The 24,187-nt window shown below is 42.9% G+C and overlaps 1 protein-coding gene across 1 annotated transcript in view; it reads left to right on the top strand.

Moving 5' to 3' along the window:
* LOC134528888 (sodium- and chloride-dependent transporter XTRP3) overlaps positions 1-23,239 on the top strand; it is a 32,162-nt gene extending 8,923 nt beyond the window's left edge. Inside the window, exons 4-10 of the mRNA XM_063362555.1 lie at positions 1,954-2,064; positions 5,090-5,331; positions 6,129-6,279; positions 14,819-15,020; positions 16,490-16,649; positions 18,801-18,963; positions 22,997-23,239. Coding sequence (XP_063218625.1) covers positions 1,954-2,064; positions 5,090-5,331; positions 6,129-6,279; positions 14,819-15,020; positions 16,490-16,649; positions 18,801-18,963; positions 22,997-23,239 — 1,272 coding nt within the window. The remainder of the gene's footprint in view (positions 1-1,953; positions 2,065-5,089; positions 5,332-6,128; positions 6,280-14,818; positions 15,021-16,489; positions 16,650-18,800; positions 18,964-22,996) is intronic.
* The last annotated feature ends 948 nt before the right edge of the window (positions 23,240-24,187 follow it).

Below are 24,187 nucleotides of genomic sequence, written 5' to 3'. Positions count from 1 at the left end.
AAATTCTGGCTACGCCCATGTGTTTATGTCTCTTTAAAAATCACTTGTGATTAGAACAAAATTACAAAATGAAGTGAACTTTACATTTCTACAAGATAGCGGTTATTATAATTCAGTGCCGCCAACAGAATAAGCCGTACGTATGCGAACATGGCTTAAGGGGTGGGAGTGGGGGTGAGGACATCTATGTCCTTGGATTGTGGGTGTCCTCTCTGTCAAACTGGAAGGTGCCATCTGGAAACGGCGCTACTGAGTTCTGGAAGATGGCGACTGCTATCCCGAACACTCGCTGCAGGCTGTATTTTCGAATAGCGCCTCGCATCTCATCCATATGCAACATTATAAGAGAGGAAATGAGTTTATCTTCTGTTTGCTTGTAAAAAGTATACTTGAAAAATTCTGGGACGATTTAAAAACCTCTTTCACTCTTATAAAGCTACAATATGACTCCAGATATCCATAGACTATGTTTTGTTTTAAAATAAAAAATTTGTTTCCATGAGACATTGCAATATTTGCAACTTGAAACCGGAGGAAAGGACCAAGTTGACTTATTTTCAGGCTCTCTCCAAGTAAAAGGTTACATATATAAGTTTTCTTGATAATACTGCGGATTCAAGTTATTTTAATATCTTTATAAATAGATACGTAGCTAAGAGCACTAGAATGCTTTGATACGAAAGGAAATCTAAATCGTTAACTAGTACCAGTGGCTACTCTGAAATAAAAAATAAAAAAATATTCATTTGTTTTTTGTGTGGTGTGTATATATATATATATATATATATATATATATATATATATATATATATATATATGTATATATATATATATAATCGGCTATTTTTATGAATTTCCGGGGTTTCCATTATGCGCAGGATATTGCCTGATATATGATAAAATAAATTGAAAGATGAATTCACTATGATGACTTGACCTTGAATTTTAAACTTCAATTTTTTTTATTGTTTATTTTTGATGTGTAAATATCTTAGCTCTCGGTAGACGGAATGTGAAGGAGTAATTTCGTGAATGAAACGGAAGTCACATGCAACGGAAATGTGTTCCTAAACACGGTGCCGAAGTGTAGAAACATAAAACGTAAATAGTAACTTTAGTATAAGGGGACATAGCAAAAGTATTAGTTACCAAATTAAACTTTGCGTTAGTGAAACTACCATGGAATATGTTTGGTAAACTAAAATACATAAGAAAATTGGCATTACAATAAATATAATACATATTATCGCTGCATCTTCCCAATAGACTCGGTAACACAGGCGTGAAGTGCGCGGATAAATCCCTAGTGCGAATTTTACACATGGTTCAAAATCACATCACTGGTAAAAATTTTTAGTATTAAAGACTGATTTCAGTCACTTAGGTAAAAACAAATATACAAAATATACCAGGTGTTGTAATGTGTTTTCAAATTGTTTAGGTTAATATTTCAGAAATTCCATAGAAGTATATTTTCTAACTTGTGCGGAAAATGTATAGTATTAACGGTTATAGTGAATTTTAACAATATGTGCAGTATTTTAATAAAATTCCTTGTCGGAAATCATGTTCAGAGCCAGGGGTTTAGGATTTTTTTCAAGTGTTTTTCGCTTTTATCAGGACCGTTTCTAATAGTTTAAAATTTCTGTTTCGTGCTGCTATCTGCGGGTGATGGTGGCAAGCAACTTATATGATTCAGGCAGCGAATAAAATATGTGTGTGATCTGCATGCAGAAGTTTTTGTATTTTAAAAGTGAATATTTTATTTATCAGTATATTTATGATGTTCGATATTATTTCAAATAATTCTACGTTAAATTTGGTGACCGAGTTTCGTATTATAAGTTTATTTGCAACATGAACAACGTGAGAACACGTTACCGAGTTCAGATGTTTACACATCTCCGGCGAGTGCTGAAAGATCCGCTGACAATTTTATTTTCGATTCCACAGGTGGTGTACATCACGTCGTTGTTTCCTTACGTCGTGCTCACCATATTCTTCATCAGGGGCATGACGCTGAAAGGCGCCGGTGCAGGCTTGACACACATGTACACGCCCAAGGTAAGCGTTTCCTGGAAAATGTGAAAAGATAAAAGAAAGGAGTGTGTGCAACTCAGTTCACGTGATAGAAGCGAAACTTCTTTGGTAATTCAAACCTCTTTGGCGTCAACAATGTCTCACGAAAACTTTACATTCTTGAAATTGTAATTGAAAATTTTATCTCCTCAAGCCCAGAGAAGTTTCTCTTCAGAAATATTTAGTTACACAGCTTAAACAATACTCATATAACATTGCTTAACAATACTGATTTACACAAGTAATTAAAATAATACGTACTTAAAAGAACACTATTTTCTTGCGAATATGGCCGGTGGCACAACAATGCACAATGCACAACAATAAGCTCAAACCACGTTGTGATGCCCTCTGCCCAAAAACTGCCTTACTAGATGTCAGCAAGTCGGCAGGGTTCAATCTGAGCCGCCCAAGGGAACGAGGCCTGACCAGTTCTCTGCACCGTCCGCATCCTGTTTTTCATCCTCTATGGCGTCAGAAACGTTTTAAATCTTACTCTCATAGCGACTAAAGAAGTTTCGCTTCAAAAGGTTAATTTTCGCCGAGGACAAAGAGTTCCTGCAGTCCTGGTCGAGTATCGCGGTGTAATGTTCCGCACGTGTTACTGTTTCCGTTGCGGCCGCCGCACATAACGTTTCACAAAACAATCCTGACCGTAACAGCATGCAAACCTATGCTTAGTTTACACAGTGCATGGGATACACCGAGACAAGTTGGCAAACATATTAGAGCAACCATCTTAAGACTTGATTTCACCAATCATCTCGGATAATTGCATTTTATTTCCTTGATGTTTTTACATAGGACAATTTCTACGAATGTTTCACATTACGAGCATTGCAATTTGTGTTTTTTTGGCAAGTTTTGTTGCCATGAATAGGCAAATGTCCACATTTGAAGTTTTTTCCTGACTAATTGCATCGTGAACAGTCACTAGAAGTAATTTTCAGAGTTTCCACGGCTGGTTAATACACACACGCTTCCTATAGTCTTTTAAGAGAAAAAAAAATTGTTTCTTCATAAAAATCTGGAACTGGCAAAAACCAAAATTTTATCATGGCGACTTAAGCCGAGTTTTAAAGTCTTATCGTGTACGCACGGTCCTACTCAGCTCTGAAACCAGCCTGTGTTGGCTCAGACGTCTGGACTCTACAGAGTGACAATGTGACATGGCACTGTCAACTGTCCAGCTGTGACAACACAGTGAACACAGTCCCCTGGAAACTCTACAGACACGTAACATGCGCCAAATTTTACCAGATGACAACTGGTGGAGACAGTTGGACTTAGCGTAGCATTTCGTGTTATGTTCACAACGTCCTTCTTGATCGGCTAGGTTCGTTGAGGGCATTTCTTCCGCTAGCGAGGGGGCCAGTGGAACTGCAGTTGCTATACTGTTGGTAGAGAATAAACCATTTCGCGGTTTATTTTGCCACCACGCTGCCGTGCAAACATGTGTGCGTTTCTTTCTCTTGTGTGATTAGTAGAGACCGGAAAAATTCGCGGATTCATTTCGCGATTGACTAAAATTCAAATACATGTACTTTTAAGCTGCTTTAAAAATTGGCTCACTGTTTATCTGGAGGGCTTTGGGCCAATGAGAACACCTCAACCAAACAAGCATCAGATCACTGGCAAACCAGTAGTAACGACTCACACGTCAGCAGCCAATGAACTGACGTTATTTTCCAGAGTATACCGAGGGGCGTGTGGTCTGTCCTGAAAGTCATTGAACGCGAATTTTTCCAGTTCCTAGTGATTGGTAGAGACTGAAAAATGTGAGCTATTATTTGGCTTCAGACCGTTCTACAATTGAATTACGCTGTCAATGGGTCATAAGAAGGGCATATATTTTTCGCGAAATAATCTGATCGCTCATTGGACTTCAACAAGGTATGCCCGTGGTAGAGAGAGATTGTTTCCTCGTGATTGGCGGTCGTGTGCAAGAGAAGCTATTTCCTTATTTGGCCGGGTCATTTATGACACGTGATGGCTGTGATTGGTGTGCCAACAGTAGGCACGTGCCTGAAACAAACCCAGCCAACCGCGACACACAGCTGGTCTGGAAACATGGTCCTAATCATAAGTAGTTTTGGCATGCCTCTGAGGACGGGAAACCAGTAACATTATAAAAATGGCCGGAAGGTACAATGTGGCAGCAGCCAGTAAGACGCCTTCTTCGGGTGAGTTCACCCTGGCAGGAGATAACAGGAGTGCTGCATGTCCGGCGACCAGGAGTCCTCGAGCCGACGGCAGTCAGCCAGCAGATAACCAACAGTTGGCTCGTCCGAGACAGCACCAGCTCGCCACTGCACTCGAAGACGCCAGGCGCGTGATGCTGGAAGCCAACTCCCGACTCCCGCAGGACTGCAGAGCATGGCCTGGTGGTCAAATACACGGTCGAATGACATGGTCCTCATCCACTGGACGTTCATGATCCCATGGGAAACAGCCGCAATCCATCAAAAATGATTACCAACCATGAGAGTAACAAGACGCTAAATTTTTTTGACAAAAATCTTAACCCATAGCATGTTCGTAAACAAAAAAAAACACTAGTCATCAGCGTAAGAATTTGTGGTTTTTTTGGAAATTTTACACTACTATAAGCTATTTTTTTCATCGGGTTAAGATCGGATCATTTTGGAAAAATCATGTTGTTGAGAAGGTTAGGTTGTTGTCTCTCGAAGTTGTCAGCGAACTGGTCCTCAGTTGGTTTGGAGTAGTTAGTGCCTTCCTGTCTCGGATATCCATGAGGTCATGCGCGAGCATAATTGTGTTAGTGAGTAGGCTGTATTCCCAAGGCTTTAACATTCCTGCCATTAAGTGTGGTTCCGTAGATGTACTGACAATTTGTGTATCCAAAGATATGTGTTTTAAAATTTTTAAAACGAAGTACTTAGAAATTTTTGTGTGGTGTGAACTGTGTTGAGATAGTGTGGGAATAGTTTTCCAACGCAGTCAATAGTTGTAAGCCACACGTCACTGATTAGCTGTCGTTGTTTGCCAGGTTGAGAAACTCCTTAATCCGCAAGTGTGGCTGGACGCGGCGACCCAAGTGTTTTACTCGTTTGGGCTAGCGTTCGGGTCCCTGATCGCTTTCGGCAGCTATAACCCGCCGACAAACAACTGCGTGAGGGACGTGCTTCTCGTCTCCGTCACGAATGCCTTCACGGCCATTTACGCCAGTGTCGTGGTCTTTTCTATTTTGGGCTTCAAAGCGACGACGATTTTCGACAAGTGCGTTCTCAGGTGAGTCGTTGTCTCAGCAGCTGTCAAATGTTTGATGCGTGCACGCGTCACGGTAAGTAAGCACACTCGCACACGTGTATTTTAAATGTACTTCTACAGACTTGACTTAGTTCCCATCGTAGTTTGGTAAGTGCTGGAGAGGTGAAGACTGGAGACATGTGTTTAGTCAGTGATACACGGTAGTATGCATACTCACAATATCACCAGTTCATGCGAGTGAGAGGTCATGACTAGAGATGGCGATATGTTGTGGGAAATTTTGACATTTTGCCATGTAGGCTTAGATACATTTTGTCCAGATTTTCATGTTTCTTTTGTTACTGGCTGTTAATGACGAAATAAGCTCGTTCCCCAATTAACTTAGCTAATAAGGAAACACATACATCCGTCATATGCCTAAAATAACTACGCCACATAAAACATATTTATTTCAATAACAATGGAAGAAGATGCAGTGGGTTTCAGAATATATGGTCTTTAGTCATGATTGTCTTGATTCAATACTTATTTTAGACCAACGTCCTGTTTGCAGAAAAAGAACTATCCCTGAGTTTTTTTCCAAACATATGAACTGGCATACAGCATCATGTAGTCGGTGCATCAGTATGCGATTTTTTGAATACGCGATGTTTTTATAGCATTTTCTTCAGTTGAATGTTCCCAGGGAAAGTTTTATCTGCATGTATTTATTCTAACAGGTGAAATTTCTTTGCTTAATCATTCTGTAACTCGAATGAGTTCAGCAAGCAAGTTTTATCTGTGCAAGGAAACTATTTAAATCTTGTATTTTTTTTCAGTAACAAGAAACTTCTCGTTGAACATGGTTACATCCATGATATGAATATAAGTTCCGGAGAATATGACAGCATTGTTGCCAACACAACCGCGCTGGACGATGTGTTGAAGTACTCCCTGCAAAACTGCAGCTTGACCCAGCAGCTAGATCAGGTTTGCCAGCATCTCCCACTGCTTTTCACATTTATGCTATTTACCTTATTTAGCATAATGTTATTTTTCATTGGGAAATTTAGGAGGGAAAAATATTTCGTAATCAGTTTAAGCTTTGAGTATTCTGCGCTATCTAATTGAGATTGTTTCGAGCGGGGAAACAAACCTGGAAAGAATAACCCAGAGGATTAATTACAGTTTAATTTTACAGGCTAATATTTACTAATATTTACACTACTAGTTGAATTACTACAACAGTTTCAATGCATGTCCACAAATTAATCGCAGTTTCGTAAGTCCACTGTTCACTCTCTCAACTGGAGCTCGGCTCGACAGTGGATCTCCCTACAGCTCGTCCCTTGCCATGCAGCTCGACCCCAACTCACTGCCTCTCACTCATCACTCGTCCGCCGCGCCGCAGCACCGTCCACCGAGGCTCGGATCTCATCCACACGGGGCCCGTGCCTCGTCGCCCGCTATCGCTCGCCAAGGAGCAGCTCGCAGGTCCGGTCTGGCTGCGGCCCACGGGGAGGGTCTCGTAGTTTCCAGAAGTGACGCGACGTCAAAGTAGACTTGACGCTTGAAGCTGCGAGAACAGTGGCGTCCTAGTTACGCCATTCATACACATACGCGCATGTGCATTGTAAAGGGACGCGCGGAGCTGGACTGAGCCGTGAGTTCTGCAAGATGGCGCCGGCCGAGAGCTCAAACGAGCCAGCGAGTGGCCCGCCCCCTGCCCCCTCCCACGCAGCCGGTGTGAGGGGGGAGGGAGGGAGCCTGGTGTGACGCACGCCCCGAGAGTGACTCAGGCTCACGGCAGCTGCTGTGTGTGTGTGTGTGTGAGGACGGGCAGCCTTCTTTTCACAGACGAGAGAGCCAAACGCCCGATCGTGCATCTTCGGGTTTTTTTTTTTGTTCATTGTAACTCATGATAACTAATGGTCAATTAGGTTAGGTTAGCTACATTATAAATACTTAAAAAATTGTGGACGGTTGATTTAGTTAGGATAGCTACATTAAAGATACTGTGAAATCATGTAAACGGTTTCCTAGCCCTGGATAGCTACATATTAAAAAAGTTATTTGCTAAGCAACCATAAAATGATTTTACAGAATTTTTTAATGTAGCTATACTTACCTAATATAACCAACCATACACAATGTTTTAAAGTATTTATAATGTAGCTAACCTATCCTAATCGACAGCAAAATTTAATGCCACAACCGTTTATACAATGAGATAGAACAGAAAAAAAAGCGAGTATGAACTTAGGGAACTTCGGGTGTGGCTGTCTCGTCTGTGAGATGAAGGCTGCCCGTGTGTGGACAGGCGCGAGGTACTGTCGAGCCTAGCTCCAGTGAGGAGTGCGGACTGCGGAACTTGTCAGACATTGAGTGACTTGCGAATATACATTTTTTAAGTGTGAGTGATTGGTGATGAGACATTTTTCAGCAGGTATTTTTTTTTTTTGGTAATTTGAAATATTAGTAATTAATAAAACTACAATAAAACTTAAATTGGGCTATCTCTTACGTAACCCAGTTTCCCAGCACAATTGATGTAAAATATATAATAGATTACAAAAGAAGGAATATTTTTCACTTACACTAACTTATAACAAAACTTCAAATGAGCATTCGGAAAGAGAAATAGGGAAAGTAGTTATATTAATAGTTTTTAAAGTAATCGATTTTAGCTCGTTTCTCAACTGCGGCGCAGAAAAAAAAATTGGTTGTCTGTAAAGTCGGTTTACGGACGATAGTTTAACGTGACAACGTCATAACAAAACATTGATGAAATGATTGCATAATTTATGAATAAAATTGAATCATTTTTATTTTAATAATAAAAGAAAAAACTTGAAATTATACTAGTAATCAGATTTTTAAAATGCAAGAATAATTAACCTTTATTGCCGAAATTGTTGTTGCAATAAGCAATGAAAACCACTTTAACTTTCACTTCACTTTATAAACAGTCGACGAAACAGTTCACGTGTAGATGACTTGTAATTAATTTTAAAAACTGGCGTTTAGCTATAGAGTTTAAATATAATTATGAACAAGTTTTCATATAAATAGGCTGTAATCAAATATCTATCATCAATTATATGAATCACCATAATTTTTTAGTCAATTGTAACATAACCTATTATTACTGCATTCGCCGACAGCCTTACGGAACAATGAGCATAACGGGACACAGCGTAACGGAACAATGAGCGTAACGGAACAATGAGCGTAACGGGACACAGCGTAACGGAACAATGTGCGTAACGGGACACTTTCGTGCGTGCAGCCGGCGTTCATCGATTTATTAGACGTTGCCACGTCAAAAATTGGGATTGACCATTCCAGATTCTTGTCGGCGAGGAGTTCAATAAAAAATACACTCACACGTGGTAATTTTCGATGAACGTTTCGCTCGCCTGGTGGACTTGATTGCCGCGGTCGATCATAGATAGCAGCTGAGTCACGCAGACATATTGTAGAAAATCACTTACAAAAGAATATTACGTTTTCACCTTTGAAAATACTAATAACGCATCTGATCGACACATAATTCAAACATGGACGAATAATTGGTTAGAGCAGAAAGGATATACATGCGTAAATTGGAATTTGGGACGAAATATCAGCTTTAATATTTTGTATCCAGGACTAGATGCCCACTCGAGAATTGGCCATAATCCTGACAGCAAGCAGTAAGAAATCTAGCCTTTACTTAGCTAACATGCAAACTGTTTATATACTTGTTTCTTTTATTACTTTCTCGATGACAGTAAAAATAAGCTGCTAAGCTACTTAGTAAACAATTGTTGGTAGCAATAGTAGGAACTGTTGGGCTAGTACTCGTCGAAATATCCACACACAGCAACACATTGTTGCAAGGTGTTGTGGTTGCAATGGATTGCTCGGTAGCGTTTTAGAAAAAAAAAATGTTTTGTAAAATAGTTTTCTTTAATAAGTTTAAGTTATTAGTTTTTCCAAAAGTTTATTTTTTTATGAAACAAAAATGTGATAATTAAAATAATAATTTAAAGTGTTATAAACTTAACAATAATTATAATTAAACGTTTCCCATAGTATATATTATTCATACAAAAAAATATTTTTTTAGCCATGGTTATGCAAACTTTAGATCTGTTAGCAGAGAGACATTTCCTCCACGAAAAAAAGGAAACAACACTGCTCACACTGCAACTCCACAGTTGAGCTAACTTTCTGCTGCAAGCAACCATAATCATCTCTATTTCTTCGCTGAACCATCTCACACTCCTAGCCGACTACACACAACTCGCTCGCTCACTCACTTCTCTAGCTACGCCCTCTCTCTTATCGCGTCCTGGCTTTCCCCCACCCGCCCACACTAATCAATACCTGTGAACACTATCACCAGTCTTACCAACATTCCCCCCTTCCTTGTCCGGGGAGACTTACACTCCACGTGCTTCATTAGCTCTGATGGACTAATTGACTGCACCCCTCTCATCTTTCACTAATCTCCCCCTCTTCAAGTTCCCAGCTCCTCTGGACCCAACAACTCCAAGAGCATTAGCATTACATAACGACAAAACAACACAACTGTTGATACTCTAACACTGTATTTTTTTTCTCTCAACGACAACTTACAAACAAATAAAAAAGGGGTTGTTTGTAAAGTCGGTTTACGGACGATAATTTTACGCGATAACGTCATAAGACAACATTGATGAAAAATTTATACTTTTTAATTTTCAAATATTATTTACAGTTTTTTTTTGCAAATTTAATTTAAATAATTTGTTTAAATATAATCACGAACAATTAGTTAAAAAGCCCGCCTTAGCCTGTTTGATATTATAGAAGATTTTCTCGCACGGTGGTTGGCCGGTCCTGGCACGCTCGGGCTCAGGCGGAACGTGACAATGAGTCATGCTTTTTCGTGCGTGCAGCTGGCGTTCATCGAACTATAAGACGTTATCACGTCAAAAACTTGATCAAGCGCTGAGATGAAGGAGCGCGCGACGAACCTCGGATATGTTCGGGAAAGATCGGAGGGTCGGAGGAACGGAATTCTGCCGCCATATTTCGTAACGAAATGCCTAGTTTGTAAGTCATTTATCTTTTTTCTGTTTTAGTTTCTTAGTTTTTTAGGTGCTGACTGGCGGCGGAGTGAGTGGTCAGTGCAACCATTCACCACCAGGGGCGCTTGCGTCCCTGGTCACTAAATCCAGTCCTGGATAAAAAGCAAAGCGGACTACGAGTCCAAGTTCCCAACCCCCGCATGGTAGACTCTTTTCTACTCTGTCCAACACTTCATCCAGACCATCCTCTGTCTCCTGTAAACTCCTACACGTAATGCATGCCAATTTGCATCCCGCATGAATGTGCCCAGGGTTTTCCCTGTGTCTATGCAGGTTTTACCTGGGCCCAACCTATCTCTAGTTATAGTCTAGATTTAAGAGTGAGGGGAGTTAGTCATGGCGCCAATCGCTGCCATGGCTGGCCAATCCCCTCCTAGCACATTATGCATGCGACCCTCTCCTTGCATGGCTAATCCCAGCATGACTAGGCGTATAGGCTTCGGCCTGAGACGCACCTAGGTCCCTCCCTAACCCGGACCCCTCCAAAATACACTTAGTTTTAGTTAGGTTAGGAAAAAAAAAAAAAAAAATTCTGCCGCCGACTCTCCCCAGCGCGTGACCGGACGGGGGAGCTGAATTGTTGCCCCTTGGATGGGCAGCCCTTCAGGATTTTTCTGACAGTGGTTAGTTTAGTTTAGGTTAGGTTAGGTTAGGTTAGGTTAGGTCACTTTACAAACTAATCACTGTCAGAAAAATCCTGAAGTGCTGCCCATCCAGGGGGCAGCAGTGCAGTCGCCCCGACCGGACACGCAGGCCGGAAGTTCCGCGGCCAAGTGTCGTGTCGTCCTGCGCATCGCGTCACGTCATCGCTGCACTGCACAAACTGTTGGTTTATTGATCACTGAGGCCAGGGTTATTAACTACGCAAGGAGCGCAACGCCGCAACAACGCAACAACGCAAGAAAATCACGTTAGTCTATAAACAGGCCTGTTGCAATCCGTAACGAACCCTTTACTAAATTTTTTTAAAACATTAGGAAACTAGCTTGTTTCTGTTTTGGTAAAACTATTGTATTTGTTTGTCTTTTCGTTTTGTCGTGTTTTTTTGTCTCGTTTCAACTGTTGTGCTGAATTATTTTGGGTTCAATATTTTTGTGTTGTCATCATTTGTGGGTTTTTATTCGTTCTCTTAGTACATTTTTCTTTGTTTTTCTTTGTTTGTTGACCATATTCCTGTTTCGGAATATTTTGTGGTGTTCATATCCTTGTTGACAACAGCAATTGTTTGCTTTTTTTGTGTGTTTTTTTTTGTCTTTTTTGGGTATTTTTATTTATTTATTTATTTTATTTATTAGTTTTTCTTCAACAGAAAAAGTTCTTAGCAATGGCGTATGTCCAAAAACTTACATCAAGTCATTAGGAAACAAATCTAAACATCTGGGTATTATTTAATAATTCGTATTTATCATGAAAACCAAATATATTGTTCACAATTTGATTGAAGAGTATCTTAGAAAGATTTATGCAATGGGAGTGCATGACTTGATGTAAGCTTTTGGACATACGCCATTGCAAAGCACATGTATGTCTGTAGAAGAAAACTACAAAAAACCCAAAAGACAAAAACACCAAATTAAGCAAAAAAATTGCTGTTGTCAACAGGATATAAACACCACATAATATTCCATAACAGGAATATGGTCACCAAACAGTTTGTTGAGTTTGCAATGGCGTATGTCCAAAAGCTTACATCAAGTCTTGATTGAAGAGTACTTTTCATTCACTGTGTTAAAGTGTAACAAGTGAAAAACGTGTGCATAATAAACAGAACTTCGTGGGTTTGTATGCGCAAAACTTCGTCTTTGGAACAGTTGTCGGAACACGTCTTTTCCAATATGCGTTTCTTGAGTAGTTTATAAACTACGCGTAAATGCCCTGTCACACTGTCAAATGTTTATCTCAAAGTTTAGGCTTATTTTACAATATATTTGGAGGGGTAATATTAGGTGGAAAATGGCTAGGCATTAAATTTTGACCATCAAATTAATTTGGACAGATAATTTCAAATATGTTTCTTATCATGTCACACTACGTTAAGTTTATTTTGGGACTGAGCTATATCAAAGTTTTGGTTAAAATCTAATTTTGAAATTAAATAACGAATAAACACGCCGGATGCAAAATTTGAACTTGTTAACCATTTAACGCATTAATTTTTTTTAAACATCTATAAATTTAATTTACATTAATACTCGTTACATAATAAATATTGACGTTCAGTGATTCTTGAAAGTTATAAGAGATATTATTTGTTTTTTAGCATATCTTTATCTCGCATACGACATTCATATTAACATTATGTTCTTCTCCTTGTGACGGAAACGGACGTCATTTCCGTTTTCACTTAGCGCGATTTCGATTGGCTGATTGCAACCAACATATTTTTGAAGGGAAACCTACGATTCACTCGTCCTTCTGGACATACCCGAATACTCACGTTGGCAAGCCTTCTTTCGACAGATGAGAGAGCCAAACGTCCGATCGTGCATCTTCGGTTTTTTTTTTGTTCATTGTAACTAAATATACAAACTCATGATAACTAATGGTCAATTAGGTTAGGTTAGCTACATTATAAATACTTTAAAACATTGTGGACGATTGATTTGGTTAGGATAGCTACTTTAAAGATACTGTGAAATCATGTAAACGGTTTCCCCCAAATAAATACACATGTTGTGGTACGGAAAAAAAAAGCGAGCATGAACTTCGGGGAACTTCGGGTTTGGCTCTCTCGTCTGTGAAATGAAGGCTTGCCAACGTGAGTATTCGGGTATGTCCAGAAGGACGAGTGAATCGTAGGCTTTCCAATTTTGAACCCGTGCTACATGCAGAATATTTGACAGTAGATCAAGTCACCCAACTTGTCAACCAAACACGGCTGACCCTGTGACGTTTTTCGTCGACGTGATAACCTCCAAGCTTGTTGGGGAGTTGGTATCGGAGGTTATTCGGTGCCACAGGGCCTTGAGGATGATACACGGGGGAGAAACTAATATTGTACAGACTGAGACCTAGTTTTTGAAGTAGTTTCGGGGCCACCCGCCAGATAGTAGCGTTAATAATACGGTACTGACACAGCTACATTGATCGTGATAAGTAACGCAACAGCCATTACCAGGCAAGCAAACCAGTGAAAATAAATTCACTTTATTTTGGTAGCCACGTAATTCACTCATTTGTATAGAACATGACTTTCTATTGTAACTAACTGTCTTTCTCATTGCACACCCCTTCATCTAGTTTGAACGACTCAATCCATTGACCACAAAAAAAAAACAAAAAAAAAACTACTCCTACAGACATCGCTCGTTAGCACAAAATCCTCCAGACACACTGCTACCAACTCCAGAAAAACTAAAGGCAAGCTCAACAATCCCGAACACCGCCGAACTTACCCGAACTCTCTCGACACGCTCGGAGCAACACAACACAACTCCAGAACAAATCAAACACACACACACAAAATAATGTGGCACTCCAACCTTGGAGTGTCACACTATTTACAAAACAATACTAAGTGTTTATTTTACTAGACATTAAAGTCGTCAGATAGTTAAATCATCATTATAAAACCAAGTGTTGTAACGGGGACAGTATGGAGAAACTAGAAATAAATACGCGAGAGAAGTGGCGGTGTGGGGTGTGCCTACGTGTTTAAGTACGTGAAACTAATTAACAGTAGTGGTATCTAGTGACGTGGAGTATAAAGTGTCTCACACTTCTTCGGAGTTCCCCATATTGCCCTATTAATAGAGACCGGAAAAATTCGCGAATTCATTTCGCGACAGGCTAAAATACAAATAGTTATACATCAGTGATGCCTCTACTATTGGATCACAACTTACCTGGATGACTCTGGGCCAATGAGAAACACCCGACCAAAGCTTTGTACGGATCACAGGCTGCAACGTTGGGACGCCTCACAAGACAGCAGCCAATGAGTGGGTGGCATTTTACCAAGTGTACGTAGAACTATGGAGTTCATCCTACATGTCATTGAACCCGCGAATTTTTCCGGTCCCTAGATAAAACTAACACCAGCATTTATGAGTAGAGACTAGAAAAATTCGCGATTTCGATTACCTCTATGATAGACTCCACAACCCTCTACACACTCAGGCAAATGCCACCTGCTCATTGGCTACTTACTGACTCGTGACACCTGTCAACTGGGACGCATGCGATTCGATACTTTTTTGGTTGAAGGTTTTCCATTGGCTCAAAGTCCTTCAGATAAACTGTAAGGCAATCAGGGAAGTAATATAAAGGTACAGTTGTTTGGATTCTATCGTATCGTGATATGAATACGCGAATTTTTCCGGTCTCTAGTTATGGACCCGACCCAGCACATAGCGTGACACACGCGTGCCGGACGTGTCTGTGTCTCCACCGCGCGTGTGACGTGTCTACAGGCGGCAGAGGGCACGGGGCTCGCCTTCATCGTGTTCACGCAGGCCATCGTGGAGCTGCCCGGGTCGCCCTTCTGGGCCGTCATCTTCTTCCTGATGCTGCTGTCCCTGGGGCTGGGCTCGCAGATCGGCATCATCGAGGGCCTGCTGTGCACCTTGTTCGACGCGCGCCTGCTCAAGGCGGTTCCCAAGCCGCTGCTCACAGGTGCGTGTTGCTACTACCACAGTCACCACCTCGCGACTTGTAGGCTTCTGGACACACGCCACTGCTGAGCACGTGTATGTCTGTGGAAGAAAACTACGAAAAACCAAAAGACAAAAACACAAATTAAGCAAAAATTGCTGTTATCAACAGGATATATACACTACATAATATTCTTTAACAGGAATATGGTCAACAAACAAAGAAAAAAACCAAGAAAAATGGACCAACAGAACGGAAAAAAAACCATACAAATGATGAATTGAACCCAAAAAAAAAAATCAGCATAACAGTTGAAACGAGACAAAAACCCAACGAAACGAAAAGATGAAACAAACACAATAGTTTTCCAAAACAGAAACAAGCGACGTTTCGGGAACTGCTATCTGCTCCCATTTTGCTTAATTTGTGTTTTTTTGTCTTTTGTGTTTTTTGTAGTTTTCTTCTACAGACATACATGTGCTTAGCAATGGCGTATGTCCAAAAGCTCACACCAAGTCATGGACTTCCATTGCACAAATATTTCAATGATAATATACTACCTCACATTGTAACTACGTACATGTTGCAACACGCAGAATACTACCTTACAATTGATTCACTTAGAAAATATCACTTAGACACATCGTAACTTTTTTAAAAAAAGGGGGTTGTCTGTACAGTCGGTTTACGGACGATAATTTTACGTGATAAAGTCATAAGAAAACATTGATGAAAAATTGCATACTTTTTAGTTTTCAAATATTATTTACAGTTTTAACAAATTTAATTTAAATAATTTGTTTAAATATAATCACGAACAATTAGTTATAGAAATAAACTGAAACCAAATCAATGCCAATAAATTGTTAAATTGAAATGACGAAATTGGACAGATAAATCAAATTTTTTTAAATTGCTGCTTTTATAAAGCCCGCCTTAACCTGTTTGATATTATAGAAGATTTTCTCGCACGGTGGTTGGCGGGTTCTTGCACGCTCGGCTCAGGTGCAACGGGACAATGGGTCATTCTTTTTTGTGCGTGCAGCCGGCGTTCATCCATTTATAAGACGTTATCACGTCAAAAAATTCCTTTTAATAGTACAGTGGCCCTCGTCAATCAGTCGGCAGGCGGTGCAGTGACCCCACCATAGTTCTGCTGTCAGCGATCTGATGTAGGTTTGTCTGATTTTTCTTTCCTCTCTAGTTTTAGATGCTGACTGACAGCGCAGTGAGTGGCCAGTGTAGACACTCACCACCAGGGCTACGATCGCCCCTGGTCATAAACCCAGCAACGGACTATGCGTCCAACTTCCCGAATAGTACACTCTTTTCTACCCTGTCAAACTATCCATCTATCATCTTCTGTGTCCTGTACACTCCTACGATATTAATGCATGCCCTTGCACCTCGCGTGACAGCCATTGTTGACCATGGTCCGTCAGTGCCTGCTAGTGGACCATGTGTGGTGACTGGATGGACCTGGTGCGCAGGCGCGGTGTGCCTAGCCTGCTTCCTGGCGGGGCTGGTATTCTGCAGCGGCGCCGGCGAGTACTGGCTCACGCTGTTCGACTCGTTCGCCGGCACCATCGGCCTGGCGCTGGTGGCCTTCCTGGAGACCGTGGCCGTCATGTACGTGTACGGCCACCGCAGGCGAGTGCCCTTCCACCCCTGCCTGCCCTACCTTCGCCTGCTTCCAGCACCATCAACTGGTGGCGTCTGCAGCGAGAACCCTCATCCTCTGTCCACCCGTGTGCCTTTGTTTGGAGCGAAGCGTCAACCCGGAAGTCGAAATACAGCGTAGTTTTCTACGAAGTTGAAAATTCCGTAAATTAATGGTTAATTACCTAATGTTCTGGAGTGACATAAAACCATTTACAAAAAAAATTAATTTAAATTCTAAGAAAAAAATCACAAAATTGTGGAAGCATTATAATACATTTGGGACTAATTTTATGGTTAGTTACCTTTTGTTCATGAGTGACATAAAACCAACTACAAAAATTTTCATTTAAACTCTAAGAAAAAATCACAAAATTGTGGAAGCATTATAATTTTGGACTAATTTTATGGTTAATTACCTAATGTTCTGGAGTGACATAATACAATTAAAAAAGAAAAATTCATTCTAATTCTAAGAAAAAATCACAAAATTGCGGAAGAAATATAATTTGGGACTAGCTACTACTACTACTACACCAGGCCGGGTTACAATTGGCACGTTCTGCATCCAAAAATAGCCACGTAACCCGACCCGGGACGTGATTCGCAATTTTGCGTAGTTGTATGTTTTGTCAAGTTTTTCGAAGCTAACAAATGTCGAATTAATTAAACATCACCATGTTTTTTTAACCTCTCATGAGTTCCTCACGCAGTTTATGAATAAATGAAGTTCCGCTGGTACAAGTCGTACTCGTCACGGAGTTGAGGCAATGTACGCATTCGGTGGACAAAGCGAAAATAGTATTCTCCCGGAGATATAAACATTAGATAATTAAGAATATGAAATTTATCGAGCTTACGTTATTAATCATACCTTCACCATCATTAATTTTTTTTATATAATTAAGCTTAAGGAAACTAATTTTAAAGCAAATAAATAGGAAAGTATTTTCTGTAGGCCTTTCTTATGGTACTCATATTATTCCATTTTACATAAAATAAATTTATGCTGCAGGGAATTATCAAACATTTCACGTGTTGCTCCACCAGAGCTAAAATAATGTTTTTATAAAATTTGATATAGTTATTTTGAATACGTATTTAAACTGTTTTTGATGCAGAAAATACAAGGTAGTACGAACAGAAAAGTTTTCATCTCAACTTGTACTGTGACACAAACGACCTTCTGGTAAACTTCAAATCCACTTAAAAACCATTTGTGTTTGACGTCCGACAATCTAGTTATAGGGCTGCAATATATTTTGATAGTATAACTATAATTCATTCAGCAGAACCTTTTTATGGAGGTAAGAAGTCAGGGCGTGGGTGTGTGCAGTCTTTGTTAATACTTGAAGTCGAAATGGAAATAACCCAAGTAGTATACATTGGTCGGTTCGAGTCCTGGGTTCCGGTTGTGGTGCGGGTACCGCCATCTGTTATTGTGACGTCACGACCGCCATATTGAATTACCTTGACTTTCAAAATTGATATAAAAAATTTCCAAAATTGACTAAATATTTCGAGTAAATTTGGTCACGACCAAAGATCAAGGTCATCCAATATGGCAGCCGAGACGTTACAATCCAACATGGCAGACCCCGACACTCAGCACCACACCCAGCGCAGAGGACTCAGGCCGACCAGTGCATACTACTAACCTAACAATCTCACTTTGCCATCTTGATCACAAAATTTTTTGGTCATAATGAAATTTAATGCTAATTAATCGCTGTCGTATTTTAACGTCTTTATTTAAAATGTGTTGATTTAAAGATGAGATGTTTAAAAAAAATGATGACAATTTTTCGCCTTATTTACAAACATATCATTAGCCTTTATGCAGCTACAGTTTATTTCTCTAACCAATTGCCAACCTTCAGAACAGACCACCGCTCCACGGACTAACACCTCCATGGAGCCTAAAGTAGAGCAGCGCTGTAAATCGAAGCGCACCGACGGTAGTTCTGACGCAGACGACCAAAAAAATTTATTTCATTAATATTAATTTAACCACAAAGCAGTGAAAGGCTAAAACAGTTAGCCCCTTGATTTCTGAGAGTTTCTATAAGATATTTCCTCGATTATTTAGCTTCCCGATTCGTGAACTCTCGAAGTGACAAGAGAGTGGCGGTTGTTCTGCAGATTCACGCAGGACATTGAGGACATGACGGGCTACCGGCCGGGACTGTACTGGCAGGTGATGTGGAGGCTGCTGGGGCCCCTGGTCATGTTCGTGATCCTGGCCTCGTCCGTCTTCTACATGCTCACCAACAAGCCCGCCTACAAGGCCTGGGACAAGGACAAGGTGAGTGGCTGTACTGGCAGGTGATGTGGAGGCTGCTGGGGCCCCTGGTCTTGTTCGTAATCCTGGCCTCGTCCGTCTTCTACATGCTCACCAACAAGCCCGCCTACAAGGCCTGGGACAAGGACAAGGTGAGTGGCTGTACTGGCAGGTGATGTGGAGGCTGCTGGGGCCCCTGGTCTTGTTCGTAATCCTGGCCTCGTCCGTCTTCTACATGCTCACCAACAAGCCCGCCTACAAGGCCTGGGACAAGGACAAGGTGAGTGGCTGTACTGGCAGGTGATGTGGAGGCTGCTGGGGCCCTTGGTCATGTTCGTGATCCTGGCCTCGTCCGTCTTCTACATGCTCACCAACAAGCCCGCCTACAAGGCCTGGGAAAAGGACAAGGTGAGTGGCTGTACTGGCAGGTGATGTGGAGGCTGCTGGGGCCCCTGGTCTTGTTCGTAATCCTGGCCTCGTCCGTCTTCTACATGCTCACCAACAAGCCCGCCTACAAGGCCTGGGACAAGGACAAGGTGAGTGGCTGTACTGGCAGGTGATGTGGAGGCTGCTGGGGCCCCTGGTCATGTTCGTGATCCTGGCCTCGTCCGTCTTCTACATGCTCACCAACAAGCCCGCCTACAAGGCCTGGGACAAGGACAAGGTGAGTGGCTGCCGGGACTGTACTGGCAGGTGATGTGGAGGCTGCTGGGGCCCCTGGTCTTGTTCGTGATCCTGGCTTCGTCCGTCTTCTACATGCTCACCAACAAGCCCGCCTACAAGGCCTGGGACAAGGACAAGGTGAGTGGCTGTACTGGCAGGTGATGTGGAGGCTGCTGGGGCCTCTGGTCTTGTTCGTGATCCTGGCCTCGTCCGTCTTCTACATGCTCACCAACAAGCCCGCCTACAAAGCCTGGGACAAGGACAAGGTGAGTGGCTGCCCGGACTATACTGGCAGGTGATTTGGAGGCTGCTGGGGCCCCTGGTCTTGTTCGTGATCCTGGCCTCGTCCGTCTTCTACATGCTCACCAACAAGCCCGCCTACAAGGCCTGGGACAAGGACAAGGTGAGTGGCTGTACTGGCAGGTGATGTGGAGGCTGCTGGGGCCTCTGGTCTTGTTCGTGATCCTGGCCTCGTCCGTCTTCTACATGCTCACCAACAAGCCCGCCTACAAGGCCTGGGACAAGGACAAGGTGAGTGGCTGCCGGGACTGTACTGGCAGGTGATGTGGAGGCTGCTGGGGCCCCTGGTCTTGTTCGTGATCCTGGCCTCGTCCGTCTTCTACATGCTCACCAACAAGCCCGCCTACAAGGCCTGGGACAAGGACAAGGTGAGTGGCTGCCGGGACTGTACTGGCAGGTGATGTGGAGGCTGCTGGGGCCCCTGGTCTTGTTCGTGATCCTGGCTTCGTCCGTCTTCTACATGCTCACCAACAAGCCCGCCTACAAGGCCTGGGACAAGGACAAGGTGAGTGGCTGTACTGGCAGGTGATGTGGAGGCTGCTGGGGCCTCTGGTCTTGTTCGTGATCCTGGCCTCGTCCGTCTTCTACATGCTCACCAACAAGCCCGCCTACAAAGCCTGGGACAAGGACAAGGTGAGTGGCTGCCCGGACTATACTGGCAGGTGATTTGGAGGCTGCTGGGGCCCCTGGTCTTGTTCGTGATCCTGGCCTCGTCCGTCTTCTACATGCTCACCAACAAGCCCGCCTACAAGGCCTGGGACAAGGACAAGGTGAGTGGCTGTACTGGCAGGTGATGTGGAGGCTGCTGGGGCCTCTGGTCATGTTCGTGATCCTGGCCTCGTCCGTCTTCTACATGCTCACCAACAAGCCCGCCTACAAGGCCTGGGACAAGGAAAAGGTGAGTGGCTGCCGGGACTGTACTGGCAGGGATTGTTTGTAAAAATAAGGGAGTCCCAAGGTTTTTCAGTTCTCAGCGCATTTAGTTTTAATGTTTTGTCTCGGTCTGGTTGAAATAAGTAGGGTAGATGCAATGATGCTAGATTAATAGTGCATGCGAAGACACTATTTCAACACCCCCCCCCCTTCCCCCATCGTCGCACCCTAGGCTGCAGCTTAATTAGCCTAACGGTTAATCAGGCACTGAGAGAGACAGTAGGCAAGTACGGGTTGCGGCAGGGGTGTGCTGATAATATGCCATTTCGGCACCATTATTTCTAATAATATATTTAATAATATTTTTAATAATAATAAAAAATTAGAATATTTCCTAATTTTTTTTATCTAAACTTATATGCTCAGTTTTCAAATCTTCTGTCCAGTGTACGGCGGGACCCATGCTTCTTCGGTGTAGTGCTCTCCCCATTTTTTTTCTGACTCTTCAACCGCAGTTTTCTCCGGCTAGTATTAGCCAAGCAGCCAGCTTCATATTTTTCCCGCTTGGAGCCATGCCCCGGGTGTTGGTAACCTACACCGTCGTGTCGCAAAACGCTTGCGGAAGGCAACCTGCCACCCACCACCCCTTCCGAGAGACAGTCTGACATCGTCGGCTTCGCGAATAACTCCGGTCATGTTCAACAACGCCCAAGCACGTCTGTGTCCTCGATGGAAGCCCTTTCCCACCAGGGTAAGCGTTTCTCTCCAGCACCCCCCGCCCCTCCCTTGCCAAAGGTGTTGGGAGCCAACGACCCCCGATGACCCGGACTGCCCGCCCGAGCGCGATTGGTCACCAGTATGGGGCGCGACGTTTGAAAAGACTCGCACTCGGGTCTACTGTACTTCATGCCCGCGACATCTAGCGAGAGCGGCCAGAACTAACGGGCAGCTTCCCCCTTCTCTCCGCCAGAGGGCAGCACATCCCTGGCCCCTCCGAGCCAGCTGTAAGGGATCGACTCGGCTCCAACTCGAGAGGTCGTTCCCGACGAGTCGTTACTCGCGACTCGCCAGGGCGAGGTAGCGGGAGGCGCCATCACCCCCCCCCCCCCTCCCTTGGATGGGCGCCGTAACTTTCTTTAATTAGGCGCGCCGACGCCATTGTTGGACATTCGGCGGGCAGCATCTGGACAGTACGGACCACGCGTCGCGATTCGCGAGAGTCTGCCACGGTATTGTTTCCAAGACTCGGCACTACGACATGTAGTCTCGAACGTCAAAGTATAGAAGCCTTATTTTTTCTTATTTTTAAAATTGCCTGCCCGTACTAGTTTTTTTATTCTAAATTTTTTAAACTTTTCTCGTCATGGCTACCGCGGACTTCCGCGCCGGGAGTTGCCAACACAACTACTGGAGCCAGCCTACGTGACTTCACCCCACTGTTTTGGGTAAGTTATCATATCTCCCCTCCCCCCCTTCTTTTTGCCTTTCCCTGGGCGTAGTCTTGCCCAGACTTAGCCGCCTGTTAACCAGTCTAAGCAATTTGGGACTTTGGTTACAGGCGGGGTGCAAGAATTAGGTGCAAGAATTAGAATGGAACTTCACTGCCAAAATTAGCAGTTCATGATTGGACTCATGGAGTCACAAGATTTCTCCCCACACCGGTCGACATACAAGTTTCTTCATAAATCGAATTCTTCTGGATTTTAATCTACAGAAACCTCCGGTGCCAGGACCGCCAGTTTTCAGGACATAGGATTTTGTTAAATTCATTTCAAAAGCAATTTAAAAAAAATGTAATTATCTTTCTCATGAGCCTGCGAGCTCACATAAAACCAGGTTCAAGTTTATGAGATATGTTTGTTTTTTCTTTTTATATGTATTTTGTTGCCCCGGGGCTCCCTTTTGTTTGTAGTTAATGTATTTTAATACACGTGTACTTAAAGATAAAGATAAAAGAAAAGAAAAAGCTAAGTAAATAATTTTAGTAAAAGGGGAGTTATATAAATCAAACCAGCATTCTTGTTATTTCATTATTAGTCATCCTCGATCCACATAGCCTCCTAGAGTTTCTAGTAGGTTATAAGTAAATTCCTTTGTACGACGTCTGGGCACCTCTGTGATAATAATTGTTGTTTTTTGTTTGTGGGCTGACGCTTCCAAGGCATTATTTTATACTTATTCATTTATTGAGTGTTTATCTGAAGCCCAGTGTACACTACAGGGGGAGGCGGTGTGGACGCCCTACCCGGACTGGGTGATGGCCATTGCTGTCGCCATGGTGACTGCGGGCGTGCTGCCCATCCTGGTGGTGTTCCTGCTGCGCCGCTTCCAGTGCCTCTCGCTCGACGTGAACATCCACCAGGGCTCCATCAGGCGCATCGACACCACCGTCTCCACCAAGCAGATGATGGCGGATGTCGACGTGAGTACACGGTCCACCACAGTCCTCGCGCCCCTTCGCTGAGTTGTTGCTCGTTGGATGGGCAGCCCTTCAGGATTTTTCTGACAGTAGTGTTTTTGAAAGGTTGTCTGAATTGTTGCCCCTTGGATGGGCAGCCCATCAGGATTTTTCTGACAGTAGTGTTTTTGAAAGGTTGTCTGAATTGTTGCCCCTTGGATGGGCAGCCCATCAGGATTTTTCTGACAGTAGTGTTTTTGAAAGGTTGTCTGAATTGTTGCCCCTTGGATGGGCAGCCCATCAGGATTTTTCTGACAGTAGTGTTTTTGAAAGGTTGTCTGAATTGTTGCCCCTTGGATGGGCAGCCCATCAGGATTTTTCTGACAGTAGTGTTTTTGAAAGGTTGTCTGAATTGTTGCCCATTGGATGGGCAGCCCATCAGGATTTTTCTTACATTAGTGTTTTTGAAAGGTTGTCTGAATTGTTGCCCCTTGGATGGGCAGCCCACCAGGATTTTTCTTACAGTAGTGTTTTTGAAAGGTTTTCTGAATTGTTGCCCCTTGGATGGGCAGCCCATCAGGATTTTTCTGACAGTAGTGTTTTTGAAGGTTGTCTGAATTGTTGCCTATTGGATGGGCAGCCCATCAGGATTTTTCTGACAGTGGTTAGTTTAGGTTAGGTTAGGTTAGGTTAGGTTAGGTCACTTTACAAACTAACCACTGTCAGAAAAATCCTGATGGGCTGCCCATCCAACGGGCAACAATTCAGACAACCTTTCAAAAACACCACTGTCAGAAAAATCCTGATGGGCTGCCCATCCAATGGGCAACAATTCAGTCGCCCCTTCGCGAATACCGTGACGGCGTGTTTCGGTTTTAAACTTTACTTCTGGACGAGTCAAAATGGTAGAAACGCTGTTTTAAGCGTGAAACCCCCGGTACATGTTCTTGAAAGCACTCAAGGACATGGCCCCCACAAGGGTGGGACTGGGTGGACCCCTGGGTCCAGGGCCCG

This window comes from Bacillus rossius, chromosome 1 (genome assembly GCF_032445375.1).
Source record: "Bacillus rossius redtenbacheri isolate Brsri chromosome 1, Brsri_v3, whole genome shotgun sequence".
Lineage (NCBI taxonomy): Eukaryota > Metazoa > Arthropoda > Insecta > Phasmatodea > Bacillidae > Bacillus > Bacillus rossius.
Note: the sequence above shows the minus strand (reverse complement) of the source record. Positions and strands in the feature narration are given on the sequence as shown.